The sequence below is a fragment of the Dendrobium catenatum genome, unplaced genomic scaffold, assembly GCF_001605985.2.
Source record: "Dendrobium catenatum unplaced genomic scaffold, ASM160598v2 fragScaff_scaffold_847, whole genome shotgun sequence".
Classification (NCBI taxonomy): domain Eukaryota; kingdom Viridiplantae; phylum Streptophyta; class Magnoliopsida; order Asparagales; family Orchidaceae; genus Dendrobium; species Dendrobium catenatum.
This window is the reverse complement of record NW_021319309.1, coordinates 2352111-2368145: the sequence shown is the minus strand read 5'-3', so window position 1 is coordinate 2368145 and position 16035 is coordinate 2352111. Positions and strand designations below refer to the sequence as shown.

The window sequence follows — 16035 nt, the reverse complement described above, 5'->3', positions numbered from 1 at the left end:
GTAATTAACTATAGGGGCTTGCGCCTATAGGAAACCAGAACTCAGATCATAAAGTCCTCGCAAAATGAGGACGAAATCTCTGGGTAGTGTCTTATCTACAAACCCATCTGTCTTCCAAAATTTACCCCGAAACTTATTCCGTTAAAACTCCCTCGCCGAATAAAAAAGAAGAGCGGGCGGAGGCCGGGGCCGAATTTTCGGAACCCACAGTCTTCGACACTTGTTTGAAAGACTTTCTTTTTTTCTATTTTATTCATTTTCTTTTATTTTATTATTATTATTATTATTATTATTATTATTATATATGTGTATATAATATTATATGATATTGTATATAATATAATATACATAAGATATTATATCATAAGAAGAGAGGGATAAGGTGGTTCAATTAAGTTTGACTCGGCTAGTAGTAGAAGAGCATAGTCAAACATAACAAAGGAGTCGAAGAGGCCACCCGTACAATCTCTTTTTACCTCCTATTGGGAGTCGAAGGAGCAAAGTCGGACAGCACAAAGGAGCCGCAGAAGCAACGCGTGCAATCTCTCCCTTCCCGCATGGAAAAGTCGGACAGCAACAAAGGAGTCGGAAGAAGCAACCCGTGCGATCTCCACCTCATGCGAATCGAAGGAGCTAAGTCGAACGGAAACGATGGAGTCGAAGAGCGAAGTCGAACGACGACGGGGAGTCGGAGAAGCGGCGTGCGCGTCCTCTACGAACTGAAGCCGAACAGCGATAAGGGAGTAGGAGTGACGCGTGCAATCTCTTCGCCTCCTGCGATGCGACGGAACCGAATAGCAACGACGTAAGGAGAAGATCAAAGGCCAACCCTAGACTCCTCCGAAGCAACGAACAAAAACAGCAATGACAGAGTCTTAGGAGCGAAGCGAACGAGCGTGTGTAAGTTATTTTTTCTTCTCCGAATTCCATCGTTTTGAATTGTCAATCTCTCCGAAAAGATGCGTAGTCCGGCAAAGTGGGGTCGGCAAAGGCGGTTAATGCTTTGAATTTTTTTTGTTTGCTCTATATTTTTTTTAAGTCAACACGCCGGACACGCCTCTCCTTCTTCTTCTTCTTCTTCTTCTTCTTCATCTTATTCTTCTTCTTCTTCCTTGCTCCATTTATCCTTCCTCCCTCATTTTCTCTTCCTCTGCTCCTTCCCATCATCTTCTTCCTCCCTCTTCCTAAATCTAACCCTAACTCTGATTTTTCAGGTTTTTCTCTCTACATTCCTTAAATCCCTACCATCCCTTCACAAAAAAACTTCCTAAACACTTTCTACACCCTCCACATACAAGAGCCCCATCATTCTTCACTTTCTCTTTCTAGCCCTACACAACAACAACAACAACATCGAGCCTTTATCCCACTACAAGGTCGGCTACATGAATTCTTTTTCTCCATTGTGTCATGTTAAGAGTCAAATTCTCATTTAAATCTAATAACGAAAGATAATTTCTAATATTTTATAACCAAGTCTCTTTAGGTCTACCTCTACCTTTCTTAACATAGACAAAATTTAATGCATCTACTCTCCTAACAAGGTCATTTGAAGGCCGTTGTTTTACATGACCAAACCATCTAAGGCCACTCTCTCTAATCTTATCTGTCACTAGAGCTACTCCAACCTTTTCACGAATATCCTCGTTTCATATCCTATCTCTAAGAGTAAATCCACTCATCCACCTGAACATCCTCATCTCAGCAATACTTAACTTAATATTATGCTTCTCTTTTAATGGCCAACATTCTGAGCCATAAAGCAATGTAGGTCTTACCACTATCTTATAAAATTTTCTCTTAAGTATGAGTGGTACTTTTCTATCACACAACAAGCTCGAAGCATTCCTTCACTTCAACCATCAAACTTGAATTCTACTAATAATATTCTCCTCTATTTCACCATCACTCTCAACAATAGACCCAATATATCTAAAATTAGTATACTTATTAATTACTTGATCGCTCAAAGTCACAAACCCCTCACTAGATCTATTACTACTAGAATTACACTCCATGTATTCGTTTTAGATTTACTCAAATAAAAACCTCTAGACTCTAAGGTTGACCTCCATAATTCGAGTTTAGCTTCAACTCCCTCTCTAGTCTAATCAACGAGAAGAATACCAACAACAAAAATCATACACTAGGGTACATCCTCTTGCAAATATCTAGTAAGAACATCCATAACTAAAGCAAAAAAGATAAGGGCTTAAGGTTGATCCTTGATGTAATCCAACTAAAATAGGAAAATATTTGGTCAAGCCACCTTGTCTTTGAACACAAGTAACAGCTCCTGCATACATATCCCTAATGACTTGAATAAAAGAATTATTAACCCTTCTTTTCTAGAACTCTCCATATCACTTCTCTTAGAACGTTGTCATATGCTAGAGATTTCTCTCTCTAGAAAGAGAAGAGAAAATTCATAATTTCTCCCTTCAAATACCTCCCTCTCCACCTCAAACAACTCATCTCACCCTCATTCCCTTTTTTTTCTCTCTACCTAGAGAAAAAAAATTGCATCCTCTTTCTCTCTCGAAAATTGGAGAGAGAGTCTCTCTCTCTAGCACCACACTTACCACCACCATATTACTACATCATTTTCTCAAAAAAAAAAAAAAAACTAGCCTATCCCTCTCTTTCCACTCTCTTTCACACTAAAAAAGAGAAATCTCTCACATTATCTCTTTCTCTCTCTAGCCTTAATCCAATAAATATTTTTTAATAAAAAAAACTTAATTAAAATTAATTAAATTAAAGTTCTTCGTGCGTCGTAAGTATCATCATAATCGTCGTCTTCGCCGCCGTGCAATTTGAGGTATAACCCTAATACTAGTTATTTTATGCGTAACAATACATGAGAATAAGTACCCGTGACCTTTTTTTTTTTTGCGGCAGGAAAATTTGTTATGCATGAAAATAAGTACACATGTCCGCCTTTCTTAGAAGGCGGGAAAATTTGTTTTCATGAAAATTAGTAACCATAATCATCTTTCTTAGCAAGCGGAAAAATTTGTTTGTATGAAAATAAGTACCCGTGACCGTCTTTCTTGGCAAGCAGAAAAATTTGTTTGCATAAAATTGCCCATGATCGTCTTTCTTGGCAGGCAGGAAAATTTGTTATATATGAAAAATTAAGTACCCATGACCGTCTTTCTTCATAGGAGGAGAACTGCCATGCTTTATAAATAGATACTTGAAAACACATGACAGCCTTTCTTGGTAGGCAGAAATTAAAAATTTCGGTCATTGTGTCACTTGATACACTTGATACCTGCCGTAACTATCTTTTCTTGGCAGGCAGGAAGTCCTAGCACACCCTGATGCAGTCGCTACATGAGGACAATGTCGGGTTGCTGCCAAAATTTAATATATATAATAAATGAATTAGAAAAATTTTGAAATCTAACCTTACTCATAAGTCAACAAAATAAAAAATACACAACATCCTAAGTTCCAAACATTGAAAAGCAAAAATAAACGAAAATCAAAATGTAATAGAATAGAATTTACAGTGAACTTGTTGCAGAATTGATTACTCGCCAACAAGCACAAACTAAAACTTTCACCCTTAGCTCCTAATTCGCTCGTGCACACACAAGTCCCACAGAAACACACGCTCTAAATTTGAAATGTGTAAAGAAATGAACTAGGGTAGGGATTCATATTTATAACTCAGAAAATGAATCCCCTTGTGGTACCTACTGAACCAAACTCCAAGCATAAAATGACAAGGGAGAGGACACAAGTGCACAGGTGCCATTGTAGCGTATATGTCAGTTGTTAAAGTCAGGAGACTCGTATGTGCCCCAAGAATATATTGTGCACCCCGTGAATATTTTTCTTTGAAAAGAAACAAAATAGCAAACTATTATGTATCACAAGTTGTACGAACCTTCATTAAAGTGCGTGTAACGCGCCAAATCACTGAAAGGTGTCACCTACGAGCCCCCTATTGTATAATGTGTGCATATCAAAGTCATACAAACACGTTATATAAATGGATGAAGTGGCTTGTATCTGTACCTATAATCATATGAGTGCACCGCACAAGCATGTATATCAACATATGAATATACTACTGATCATCCAAAAAAATTGCATGTGCATATCAATAATCATGCAAATGTGCAGGTGTGTTACACAAAATGCATATAAAAGTAAACTGCAAGCATTTGAATACACATGCAAGTATTCAGGCTTGCAAGCATAAAACATGCATGTATATTATGCATACATGTCGGGCAACATGTCAATGCATCATGCATACACCAAATAACAAATGTATCATGCATGTACCAAATACAACATGCAAACACATCATGCATGCATCACCCAACATGCAAATACAATAAGTAGCGAGCAAATGCATATGTTAGCATATAAGTATACATGCAAACATATAAATGCATATACAAGTATGCCAACATGCAAACGAATACGTGAATGTGTATGAGAATATGCAGATATGTCATAAACATCCACTGTATCACATGCATATACACCATATAAATGCATTATGTAAAAATGAGCTAAAAAATCACTTATCGTACGGGCCCTAAAAGCATGACATATGCATACACATGAAGTTTGAGAATGCACTTGCAATGCGGATCAAAAATAACAAATAAATTTTAAATATATCGCTCTAAAAGCGTGCAAATATACATTATGCAAGTACACTGAAAGGCATGCATATTATTAAAAAAAAAAGAAATTTAAATCACCCGCATATGCTCCGACAAGTGAGTTACACTCTCAAAACCCTTGCCAAAGAATGTTATGCAGGTCAAAAGTGAACCTAAGTTCAAGTTCAATCCCCCTCCTTAAATGGACCGAAGTTGACATCACTTAAACCAATGAACAAATACACGATCATAGCATTAACCGAAGTATTTAATTTTATACGTTCACATTAGGACTTCAAAACCTCTTATGAGAAAGGTTCACTTATTAAAAACATAAACTCTCGAAGCTGGAACTCATTAAATTTGTTAGAATATTTGAATTTTATACATTCACATTAGGCCTTCAAAGTATGTTATGAAGAAAATGCATATATTAAAATACATAGTCTCGGTTCCGATATTTATACAATAACTCCAAAAATTAGAAGTTGAACCCAATTCTCTGTTGGCAAGCAAGCAGAATTGACAATATTCGACAAATAAAATGAAAAATACCCATAAATCCACGATGATGGTCGTGTTAAAAGCTAATCTCAACTAGAGGGGATTATACTTTTTAAATGCTTTTAAAATTCTAATAAATACAAGTATTTGAAATAAGTTTAACGTCACCCCGATGATGGCCGTATTGAAACTTAATATCAACCGGATGGATTTTTATCATTTAAATGCCCCTAAATCTCAAAACTAATCATAAAGGAGCTCTGATTTTAATAAAAGTTCAAAACTCAAAAATCACTAAAATTTAAAATATTTAAGATGAAATAAATCACTTGAAACAAATATTCATCCACCCTCCACAATAATTTGTTCAGGTGAATAAATTTAGAAATCACTTCAGCTAAAAAAAAGTGAATATACAATCAAGAATATAACTATGATTCATTCTCAAACCATCTTCTACCAGTAAGGACGGGGAGTGTGTCCTCTAATCGGTGGATTAGCAGTCAAATGGCACCACAGGTAAACGATTTTGATCGGGGCCCTCTAACTGCGTGGTTTTACAGACAAATGATACCACTAAATTATGATCACAGTCAGAGCCCAAATGTTCCTCAATGGCTCTAAATCCTTGAGTAATAAAGCACTAGGGTAGAATCGATAGCGCACAAAACCCTTTGTTAGTTAAAATGGACTCAAAAATGCCCTCTTAGCCTAACATTCACCCCAAGTCTACAAGGTACCTTTGTATGAAGCAACCCATGATTGACGATAAGGATCATTTGGTCAGATTGGGTAGACAACCTCCTTTGATTAAGTAGACTACGAACCCTGATTGCCTGGGACAACGAAACCATAGGATCTTGATCGGGTTCATCATCATTCCCCCCATCATCCACTTTAAGTACGCGGTGATAAATTTTCAATTTTCAATATCTAATTTTGTTGTTCATTTATGATGGGTACTTAATGCATATCCAATGACTAGCCTTAATCGAAAGTGCTCTCTCATTATCGAGAGAAGTAATTAACTATAGGGGCTTGCGCTTATGAAAAACCAAACCTCAGATCATTAAGTTTTCGCAAAATGAGAGCGAAATCTCTGGGTAGTTTCTTATCTAAAATTAATTTATCTTCTAAAAATTTATCCCGAAACTTAAACTCGTTAAAATTAGTTGGGCATTTATCTATAAAGCCTCGATTGCACATTCTCCATCAGTTTAAACTTTTGAAGTAGGTTGGGCCAAGTAGTTTTTATGAGTAAAAACACTTGCATTCAAGCAAGGTTTCTATTTTTATGCCTTCTTGCAACCAATCTCATTGATTTAATATCTGTTATTAGAAACTAAGCCATGCATGGAAAGTTTTCACATGAATGACTGCAAAGGCAGAACAAAATATACAAACATAGCTAGGTTTGTTGCCTCTCCAAGATGAAGGGAGATCAACCACATGTTAATGCTTTCAGTAAGCCAAAACAAAATCCTAACCAATCAGTTATTGTGCTTAGTTTGGTTAACAGAAGAAATTGGATAATTGGGTTAGGTTTGACCAATTATACAATCTAAATGCACATAGCCTACCTGATAACATTAATCATCAACAACAATATGGTGTGCCCTTCTACAGCTAACAATGTAATCCTAAATGAAGGGACGTTCTTTCATTAGATTTGAATGGAAACTTATAATATAGCAAAAAGAATGCATATATAACTGGAACCTGTTTACCTCGGGATGTTGTGCATGGAAACTTGAATAACCAATATCATGATTTCCACATAGATAATAAACCAAGATATCTGAATATCTTCCATGTTCCTCCAAACCAAAAATATGCTTAAAACGGCTAAATGATTCCATCCACCTGGTCAAGTAAATAACATCGAAGTATTGTGTGAAAAAACAAATTAAGTTGATCGATGGATTTTAGATATGCATGTGCATGTACACGTTTAAGAATGTATTCACTTGCAGTATTCTTCTATATTGCATGTCTAACAATTTTGCAAGTCTTTTCATATCATTTACCTGTATAATACCATATCTCACAATCTCCATGCTTCACAGACTATGATTGAAGAAAACTCTTATGATGCGAAATCTAAATATTGGATGCATTCACAATCTCAACTGCTTCAATATTTAATGATCCAATTGCATTTAAAGGTTGACAAGAAAAACAGAACGCTGAGTTACAAACATTAGACTGACATTTCTTAGTGAGATGGAATTAAGGGTCACAAAATTGTAGACCAAACGCCATAATCTTTGTACAAGAGTATGGCGTTATCTAACAGCCCTATTAGCCTCGTGATAAGTACATTGTTTATTTGGAATGTTAAGATCCACATGCTTGCGTTTTATCAAGAAATTCTTCGTTCTTTCTTTCTATGGTATGTCTTCATTTTTTTTTCTCTCTCTTTCTTTTTTTCCTTTTTTGCCATTATGTGACCACAAACAAGTAGATTCAAATTTCTTGGGTGCAAGAATGCACAGATTAGGGCAACAAAGGCATAAAAAGATCATATGAATCACCGAAAGAGGATGAAACTCTCATAAGAAGGAAGCATCATTCATATGAACAATGTACATAGGGATGGAACCATGCTTCCTGTTCCCTAATAAGACATGAAAGCTAAAGATTGTTTAATGATGCATAACGCCACCACAACAAAAATAAGTTTGAGTAACCAATTAGTGATAGATAGACCCGTTGATGGATATCGACATGTTCATTCTGGTCAAAAGCATCAGCTCGATTCTTAATAATTAAAATGGGAGAATGTATGACTAATTTTATTCTTTTATTATGTGTTAATAGCTAAATAAAAAGCTATACATAAATAGGTGGAGAAATAAGTGTCAAGGAAAGGAGTAAATCTAGAAATTAATCTTTGTTTCTTGAATGCATAATTAACTACATGGCCAAAAGAATGTTTCATCCACGAATTGTTGGATTGTTACAAATGGAAAGCTACTATCAACTAATTGTTGTAGATAGAAAGATGTTGTGCATTGATAGTCAGGATTTTGTAGATGGAAACGTAATAGCCATGGATTTTGGTTTTATTTCAACACTCTCCCTCAAGCTAGGTGGTATATGTTGATCATGCCTAAGCTTTTTGATTGGTTAATTAAAACTCACATTGATTAAAGCTTTAAGAAAATATGCAATTTTAGTGTTTTTTGGGAGACATGATTTAGTTGAGCTAGTCCATTTTCAATTTTTTTCATAGAAGAAATGTCAGTTTATCTCAAAATGATTAGTCATGTCATAATGGATAACATTTTTTATAATACTCATCGCAAACTAGTTGTCCCACTACACTTATAGAGAATTCTTTCACTTGATAAGTTAATTCTTTAAATAATATTTTTAATTACATTCATTTGCAAATATCAAGCGTCACTGCCCTATATTCAACTTCAACATTGCTTCATGAGACCAAAAATTATTTCTCAATTCTCCATGTAATCCGATTTCCCCATACATGAGAATGATAACCAGAGATACATCCTCGATCAAATGCATCTCAAGCCCAATCAATAATTCAATATCTATAAAAATATTTATTTCCTTATTTGATTACTATTTATATAATGGGATTTTTTCTGGTTTCATTTTGAGATGCCTAAGAGTACGGTTAATAGCTTTCATGTGATCTTCAATAGGATTCTTCATGAATTGCTTTACAACACTAACAGAGAACCCAATATTAGGATCAGTGAGAGAGAGGTAGATGAGTTTGCCCACAAGGCATTGATACCTACATTTATCAATGAGCGTATTATTAATGGTGATATCATCTTTTTTAGTCCATTAGAATTTTCACAAGCTTACATTCAAGCATTCTCATTTTTTGAAATAGCTCAAAAATATATTTCCATTGATAAATAGCAATACATCATTTTAATCATATCATTTCCTTATCAAGGAAATATTTTAGATGTCACAAGTCTTTTACTTCATTCTCATGCAAAAAATTCTTTTTGTCTGACTAGCTCAATATCAAAGCCACTAAATAATATAAAATTGTTAGCAAATACTATAAGAATTGTCTTTTCTCCTTTAGGTGAGTGCATGAAAAAAAAAACAATGCGATCAATTTGACACTGAGTGTACCCACACTTTTCAATATATTTAGAAAATCTTATAAATCAAGTATCAGAAGATTGTTTGAGTCTGCATACCTTATTGAGCCTACATACCTTATTTAGAACTTTATTGAGTCTACATACCTTATTGATGTTTCTCTGATTTTTCAATGTATATGGGATCTCTATGTATACTTACTCCTAAGGTCCCCGTTAAGAAAGCATTCTTAATAGCAAGGCTGATGCAAATGTCACTCCAAATTTGTCACAAGAGAGAGCAAAACTCTAATTGTGTTGAGTTTAGCAACTGAAGAGAAAGTTTCTTGATAATTAATATCACGTGATTGAGTACATCCTTTTCCAATAAATTGGATATTAAATATATCCACGCTCCCATCTACCCATCTTCTTTATGTTCAACTATAAATAATCATCTGCATCCATCTGGTTATTTACCTGGTGGAAGTTCATAAACTTCCCGCATGCCATTCTTTTTTAAAGCCTATTTTTCTTTCATTTCAGCTCTTCTACTTGGAGGGTTTCATGAATATTATTTACAATCATATTTTATCAAAAGGAGTAACAAAAGCACAAAATCTAAGTAAATTCCCTTTATAAGTAATGAAATCATATATTACGTATTTGGAGCATGACCTTATTACCCCTTCCCTTTAAGGCAATAGGATAGTGGAGAACTGGAGATCAGCATCATCATCTCTATATTTATTCTCACCAATTTTTACCTCACTAGTCATTAAATTAAGTTTGGGTTTTTGGGTGTGCCAGAGATATATTGATTACTCAATTTCTTGATTTTTCTTTTCTCATCTAGTGTAGACACAAAGCTCATTCTCCAAAGATTGGGTGTATTAATATAGTGATGAGGGCATTTATGATTTTGGTAAGGCTTCAGTAGGTTGAATGAGGGATAATGAGAAATGCTCATTGTCCATAGATTTGATGAGAGATGATGGAGGATGACCAAAAAGTTCTAAACTTAAAATTCTCATTCCTGAATTTTCTCCACTTAAATTTTGAGTTTTGTGGGCTCCGAAAATTTGGCCCCGGCTAGAGGACACGTATCACGCCCTTACTGGCAAGAGATTGTTTGAGAATGGATCCTAGTGATATTTTCGACTAGGCATTTGGCTTTTTATGAGCTAGATTTTATTCGAATTTGTCCACCCCGACAAACTGTTGCGGAGGGTGGATGGATTTTGCTTTAAGCATTGGGATAGATAATTTCAATTTTAAATATTTTTGGGATTTTTTGGGATTTTGAGAATTTGGATTTTGTGGAGTTTTGGATTTTGGTATTTTTGGATTTTTGTGGAGTTTTGGATTTTGATATGATATTTAAAATATTTGGGAACCCCTCCGGTTGAGATATGCATTCAACACGGCCATCATCGAGGTGTTTGGGGTCATTTCCATTTAAGGCTTGAACCTGTCGACTCTGTCTAGCTGTCGACAGAATCGGGTTTTATATGCTTTATGCCCTTGATAGTGAATTCTTATTGTTATAGGCCTTGAAGGCCTAATATGAATGTATTAAGACAAATATGACAGTCGCCACAACCGTATATTTGTTTGTTGGTTCGAACCCTGTCGACTTCTATTGACCCGTATAGAAGGATCGGTTTCGAACCTGAATTCACTTGTCAACCCGAGCAGCATCACTAGACGTCACGTGTGTACCAATAACACGCTCGCCGGGGCCCATGCGGGTGTTTGGGGGCATTTTATAATTGAACCCTGTCCACTCCTTTTATCTTCTTAGGAGGATCGTGTTCAAATTTGATAACCCGCGCAGCATCCCTAGACATCACGTGTGTACCAATAACACGCTCGCCGGGGCCCATGCGGGTTTGGATTATATTTTCCCCCTTAGTGTACCTATGTGTATACAAATTACAATGCACGTGCGGGGGTACTTTGAAATAATTATAGACGTCTTCTGTCTGCTTGTACAAGAGTTGCAGATCCGGTGGCGTGGCGTAGCAGCTTCTAAATGGAGTTGTTCGCTACTTCGTACAGGTAGACTGTCGTGCACTACTCGCCTTTTGCTGATAGATTGTAGTGCACTAACAAGTCTCCTGCCTTAGATCGTAGGAGATTGCACTTGTCATATTCTTCATATATTTTATGGTAGTCTTTGATCTTTTCAGTACATCCGCCACTGCTATAGGTAGGCAGGTAGATGTATTCCATAGATTGAAAGTGACTTCAGGATACTGCACTTACTGAAGTCTTTCTGCATCTACCCATCAGTGGCATGTGGCAAATACATCTGTCTTCGTAGAGAGATCGTATGTGTTGCAGATCTTTGATAGTCATTCATGGATAATTTGTATTTTCTTGTACCATTTGCATTCCTTCATGCCTATCTCATAGTACCTTTCTCTTTCATGGTTTCTGCAAGTGGAGATAGTACCTTTCTCTTTCATTGTGTTGTACTCATGAAGAGATTTTGTAGTAGCTTGTAGGACAGTAATGTGCTTGTTCGCGTTGACTATGGGGATGTCACAATGTTCTTATTACCATCAACTTGCAGATGTCCATCATCGATCTTTGCTTGATTGCATGAGATTTGCATGAATCAAACCTTTTTTTATGGCATTTGGTTGCATGATTCTTCATCATAATTTGTTAATAAATAATGCTTGTAGGCTCTACATTCATTGCAGGTCTTGTATATGCTTTATTGCATTTCATTTGGACATATTAACTTACCAATATCATATCATGTGTCACATATTTTCCACATTCTTTGAAAGGGGATCAAATCTCCGTATGCACATGTAATTAGATCAGTGTGTTCATTACAAGTCTCTTGATATTGAGTGAAAAGCTTGCATTGTGACTACAATCATGGTATTGCTCAAAAGAACCCAAGCTTTGATTTTGTAATTGAGTTTGTATTCTTAGTAACCTTATCTTGTAGATAGGTTACGAACACACATTTCTTATCTCTATTCATGATTAGTAACATGTAAGAAAACCCTTTGATATTTCAATGAAATTCCTTGTTGTCGATTGTAGACATATCATTGCATACGAATCACTATTGTTCACAATGAATTTGTCGTTGTATTCAGTGCATGCCTCTTGAGTGTGCTTGTAAACTAATCGCATAATGAATACAAATGTTGTAATTGATCACCGTCTCTCTCATATAATAGATCAAGCATTAAAATTTTGTTTTGCATGGGTTTCATACTTATATGTTTGATCGCTTCTCATATGAGAGATTTTAGCATTATACATTAGATTATGCTCTCTATAATTATAAGTCTAGTTCATGTTCTTTGCTATTCAAATGTCCACAAGTTCGATTTAAGTCCTTGTTCAGCTCGAGTCCAAGTTCAACCATAGTCCCCTGCGGTCCAACTCAAGTCTTTGCTAGAGTTCAAATGAGAGTCCAAGTTATGTGCTCTTCTTCTTCTTTTTCTTTTCTTCTTTTAAATTTGAGTTCATATTATTTAGGTCAATTGAATCAAGTCCAAATACAAGTCCTTCGCAGTTCAATCGTGTCCATGCTCTGAATTGCTCCAAGTCCTTGGATTTTCAATCCAAATTTCGGCAACCTCCCGACGTCTCCCCCGTTAAGGGGAAAAAACCAAGATGCCGCCTACCCGCCACGCCACCAAAGGCGTGCACGGTTGGTGTTTATGAGACACCATGGCGGTTGTATTTATTTTTTTTTTTTCTCCCACCACGGCCAACAAAGGCGTGCTTGGGGTTTTAAAAAGTATTTTATAAAAAGATACAGTTTTGCTTTCCCCCGGCCCGGGGGTACTTATGAGCGACCCCGCCTCGCCGTAGGTGCCGCACCGGGGTCCCATCCCACCACGCGCACCAAAGGCGTGCTTGGGGTGGTTTTCCGGTTCGCCACGAACATTGAAACAGAGTTTTGAGTTTAGAAAAATTCATACCTTCGCGGGGTTGTCGGGGTTGGCACGTGGATCGAGGGGTCACTCGCCTACCTCGTCGTAGGTGTCACACCGGGTTCCCTCCTATCACGGCCAACAAAGGCATGCTTAGGTGGTTTGCAGGTCCGACACGAACGCCGAGGAAAGAGAATGGAGGGGAGGCATTTTTTTATTTGCATGTATATATGTAATTATTATTATTATTTATAATTAGTATTAATTATAATAATTATTAGGTAATTATAATTAATTATTAATTAGTAATTAGTAATTAACTATAATTAGTAAATTGATCATAATTATAATTAGTTAATAATTAATTATAATTAAGTAAACCTAATTATAATTAATCAAATAATTATAATTATAATTAATTACTAATTATTGTTGACCTCGTTTTTGTTCCAATTTGCCAACGAGCGCGTTTGATTGAGTTGAGCGGGCCTCGTCGGGCTCGATTCAACCCAAATTAGCTTCGATTCGAGTTTGATTATTATTATTACTGTCGTATTAATTTAATCGAGTTGGGTCAATCCTGAACCAACCTGAATTGAACCCAATGTTGAGTTGATTTCAGCCCCAATATGCCAAACTTAATTTCATTTGAACCCTAATTGACTTTCTACTACATTTTGAACTTGTTTCCTGAATCCGGAAATTAATTTGACGGTCCCGATTTAGTCAAAACCCGAGACCTGTTGTGATGAGCTTTTTACTCGCGTAAGCCCTCAAACGGGAGGTGGATTCACAAGACCAGGGGACGGGATCCCCTTTTCAGTTCTTGTCCCTGGTGCCCGAGGAAGCCCTAGCCGCAAACGACCCCGCTCTCCTCTCTTCCTCATCCCGCTCCCTCTCGATTCCAAGACCGAACTCCCTACTCCCTTTCTCTCGGGATTTCTCCTGTACGCAGAAGTCCCGACGCCGGGCTCTCTCCTTTGTTCGCACGAAGCCAAGCCGAAAGCCGCTGGATCTCTTCCTCTCTCACGCTCTCTCTCGATCTGTTCGGTCCGGAGATGTCAAAGGGAGCGGAGCATTCGCTCCTCTCTCACACTCAATCTCTCTCTCTGTTCGCGAAAGAAGCTAGGTGGAAGCCCGCTCCATCTCCTCCCTTCGGTCGGAACTCAAGCAAGAGCCAAAAGGCCCTGTCCGTCGCCTCCACGTCCGAACCCGACAGCCCTCTCCCTCTCCTGGATTCACACGCCTGGACCGAACCCACGACTACCCTCTCCGAACCAAGCCCATCGTCCCGTCCGTCAGCAGCTCCGCCGATCCCGATGGCAGCACCCCCGACCTCCTTCCCTGGATCGAACCCGTGAGGAACTCCTCATGCTCCCGTCTCTCTAGTTCGCGGTAGACCCGAAGGCCGAGCCTTCTCCTCCGTCCCTTGTCTGATTCATGAACCCCAGACAGAGCCGAAGCCGGAACTTACCCTTTGGCAGATTGCAGCCGTGAGCATCCCCTTTCATAGCAGGTATACCTCCGTCTTCTTTCTCCTTTTCTTCTTCTTTTTCTTCCTCTTCATTTTTTTTTTCTTTCCCTGGATTCTTCCTTTCTTTGCACCTTTCCTGAATGTGAGCAGCATTTGGTTCTTTTGAGCTTGAGTTAAAATCTTGGTATATGAATGTGTAGTGAGTAGTCTCTAAATCCCTTATAATCTTGAGCTAAATGGTAACACGTGAATGTTTTGGGCTTTGAATGATTTGGTTTTGAGAGTAGGTACCTTGAGGTTTGGTATTCTAATTCTTATTTAAGATTCATAACTAGGTCATGGTTCTCTGTCATGAGTTATGTAAAGGAAATCTTTAAGTGGTTTCTTCCTTCTCGGCACATATATCAAAACTGTTTAAAATTCATGCCATGTGAGACGATGCCTTATGTGGTTATTTTCTTTTGTATGAACCTTCTAATGTTGCATATCAAGTGTTGGTTGAAATGCCATTAGAAGAGAGTGGTGATGCTTTTCTTCTATTACTTCCTTTGTTGGATATCATTCGTGCAAAGTTTCAATGCCGGATATGTATGAGTACATATATATATGCATGCCCAAATGATTATTTGCCCTTTAAGTGCCATGGTTAGATTCTGTTCTGTGTGGAGAAGTATAGAAGCCGTGGCATTTCTTTGAAGAAAATATATACTGGAGGCACTTGTGTAAATGTTTACTAAGAAATGATACCTTTTCTTATGTTGAATAAGCATGATTTCATCTCTACTAAAGCACTTTTATGAGTCTATATGATTCGTTCATTTGAGAAAGCTCCAACCATCATTTATGAGTGACTCATTTGGGTTGTTTCTTTCGTATAGTGGCCAAAGTATTTTTGATAGCAAACTAAGAAAGGCATGTTTCCTCTTTAAAACGGTGAAAATATGAATGAATATTTTTGCCAATACCGATTTACAGTTCTCTTTATCATTGATTGTGATACAATACCTGCAATAAATGGACTTTCAAATAAGTTATTAGAATCACTTTTGAGCTTTGCTATGAGATGGTAGGGTTATTCTTCATCAAAATGAGATATCGAATTTTGTGAATAACACTTGTTGAAAATATTTGCGCATTCTCGTAATTTATGATTAGTTAAGATAAACTCATAGTTGATCTCATATCTAAATCCAGATTTTCTTCTCTCTTTTAACTTCATGTGAAAATTGGGTTGGCAATTATGATTAAAAAAAAAATTTCATAAATCTCATGCTTTGAAATTTCATTCATATTCATGCATACAAAGTTGAGTGATTATGCAAGAGTCCTCTTTAGAGTCTTGGCAAGAAAGTATGTTGTCTCCTTTCTTTCTCCACTGATCTTGATGAAGTTGTGTTGGAACGTGATGTTGGGTAGGTGCATACTTTACATATAGATGGAAGCTT

General features: G+C 36.9%; 1 protein-coding gene across 2 annotated transcripts in view; it reads right to left on the bottom strand.

The window, feature by feature from the left end:
* Positions 1-16035, bottom strand: part of LOC110113628 (uncharacterized protein C630.12) — a 52967-nt gene that overhangs the window by 25014 nt on the left and 11918 nt on the right. For both annotated transcript variants that reach the window (XM_020846280.2, XM_028696824.1), the window contains exon 4: positions 6863-6998. In XM_020846280.2, the coding sequence (XP_020701939.1) occupies positions 6863-6998 (136 nt within the window). The remainder of the gene's footprint in view (positions 1-6862; positions 6999-16035) is intronic.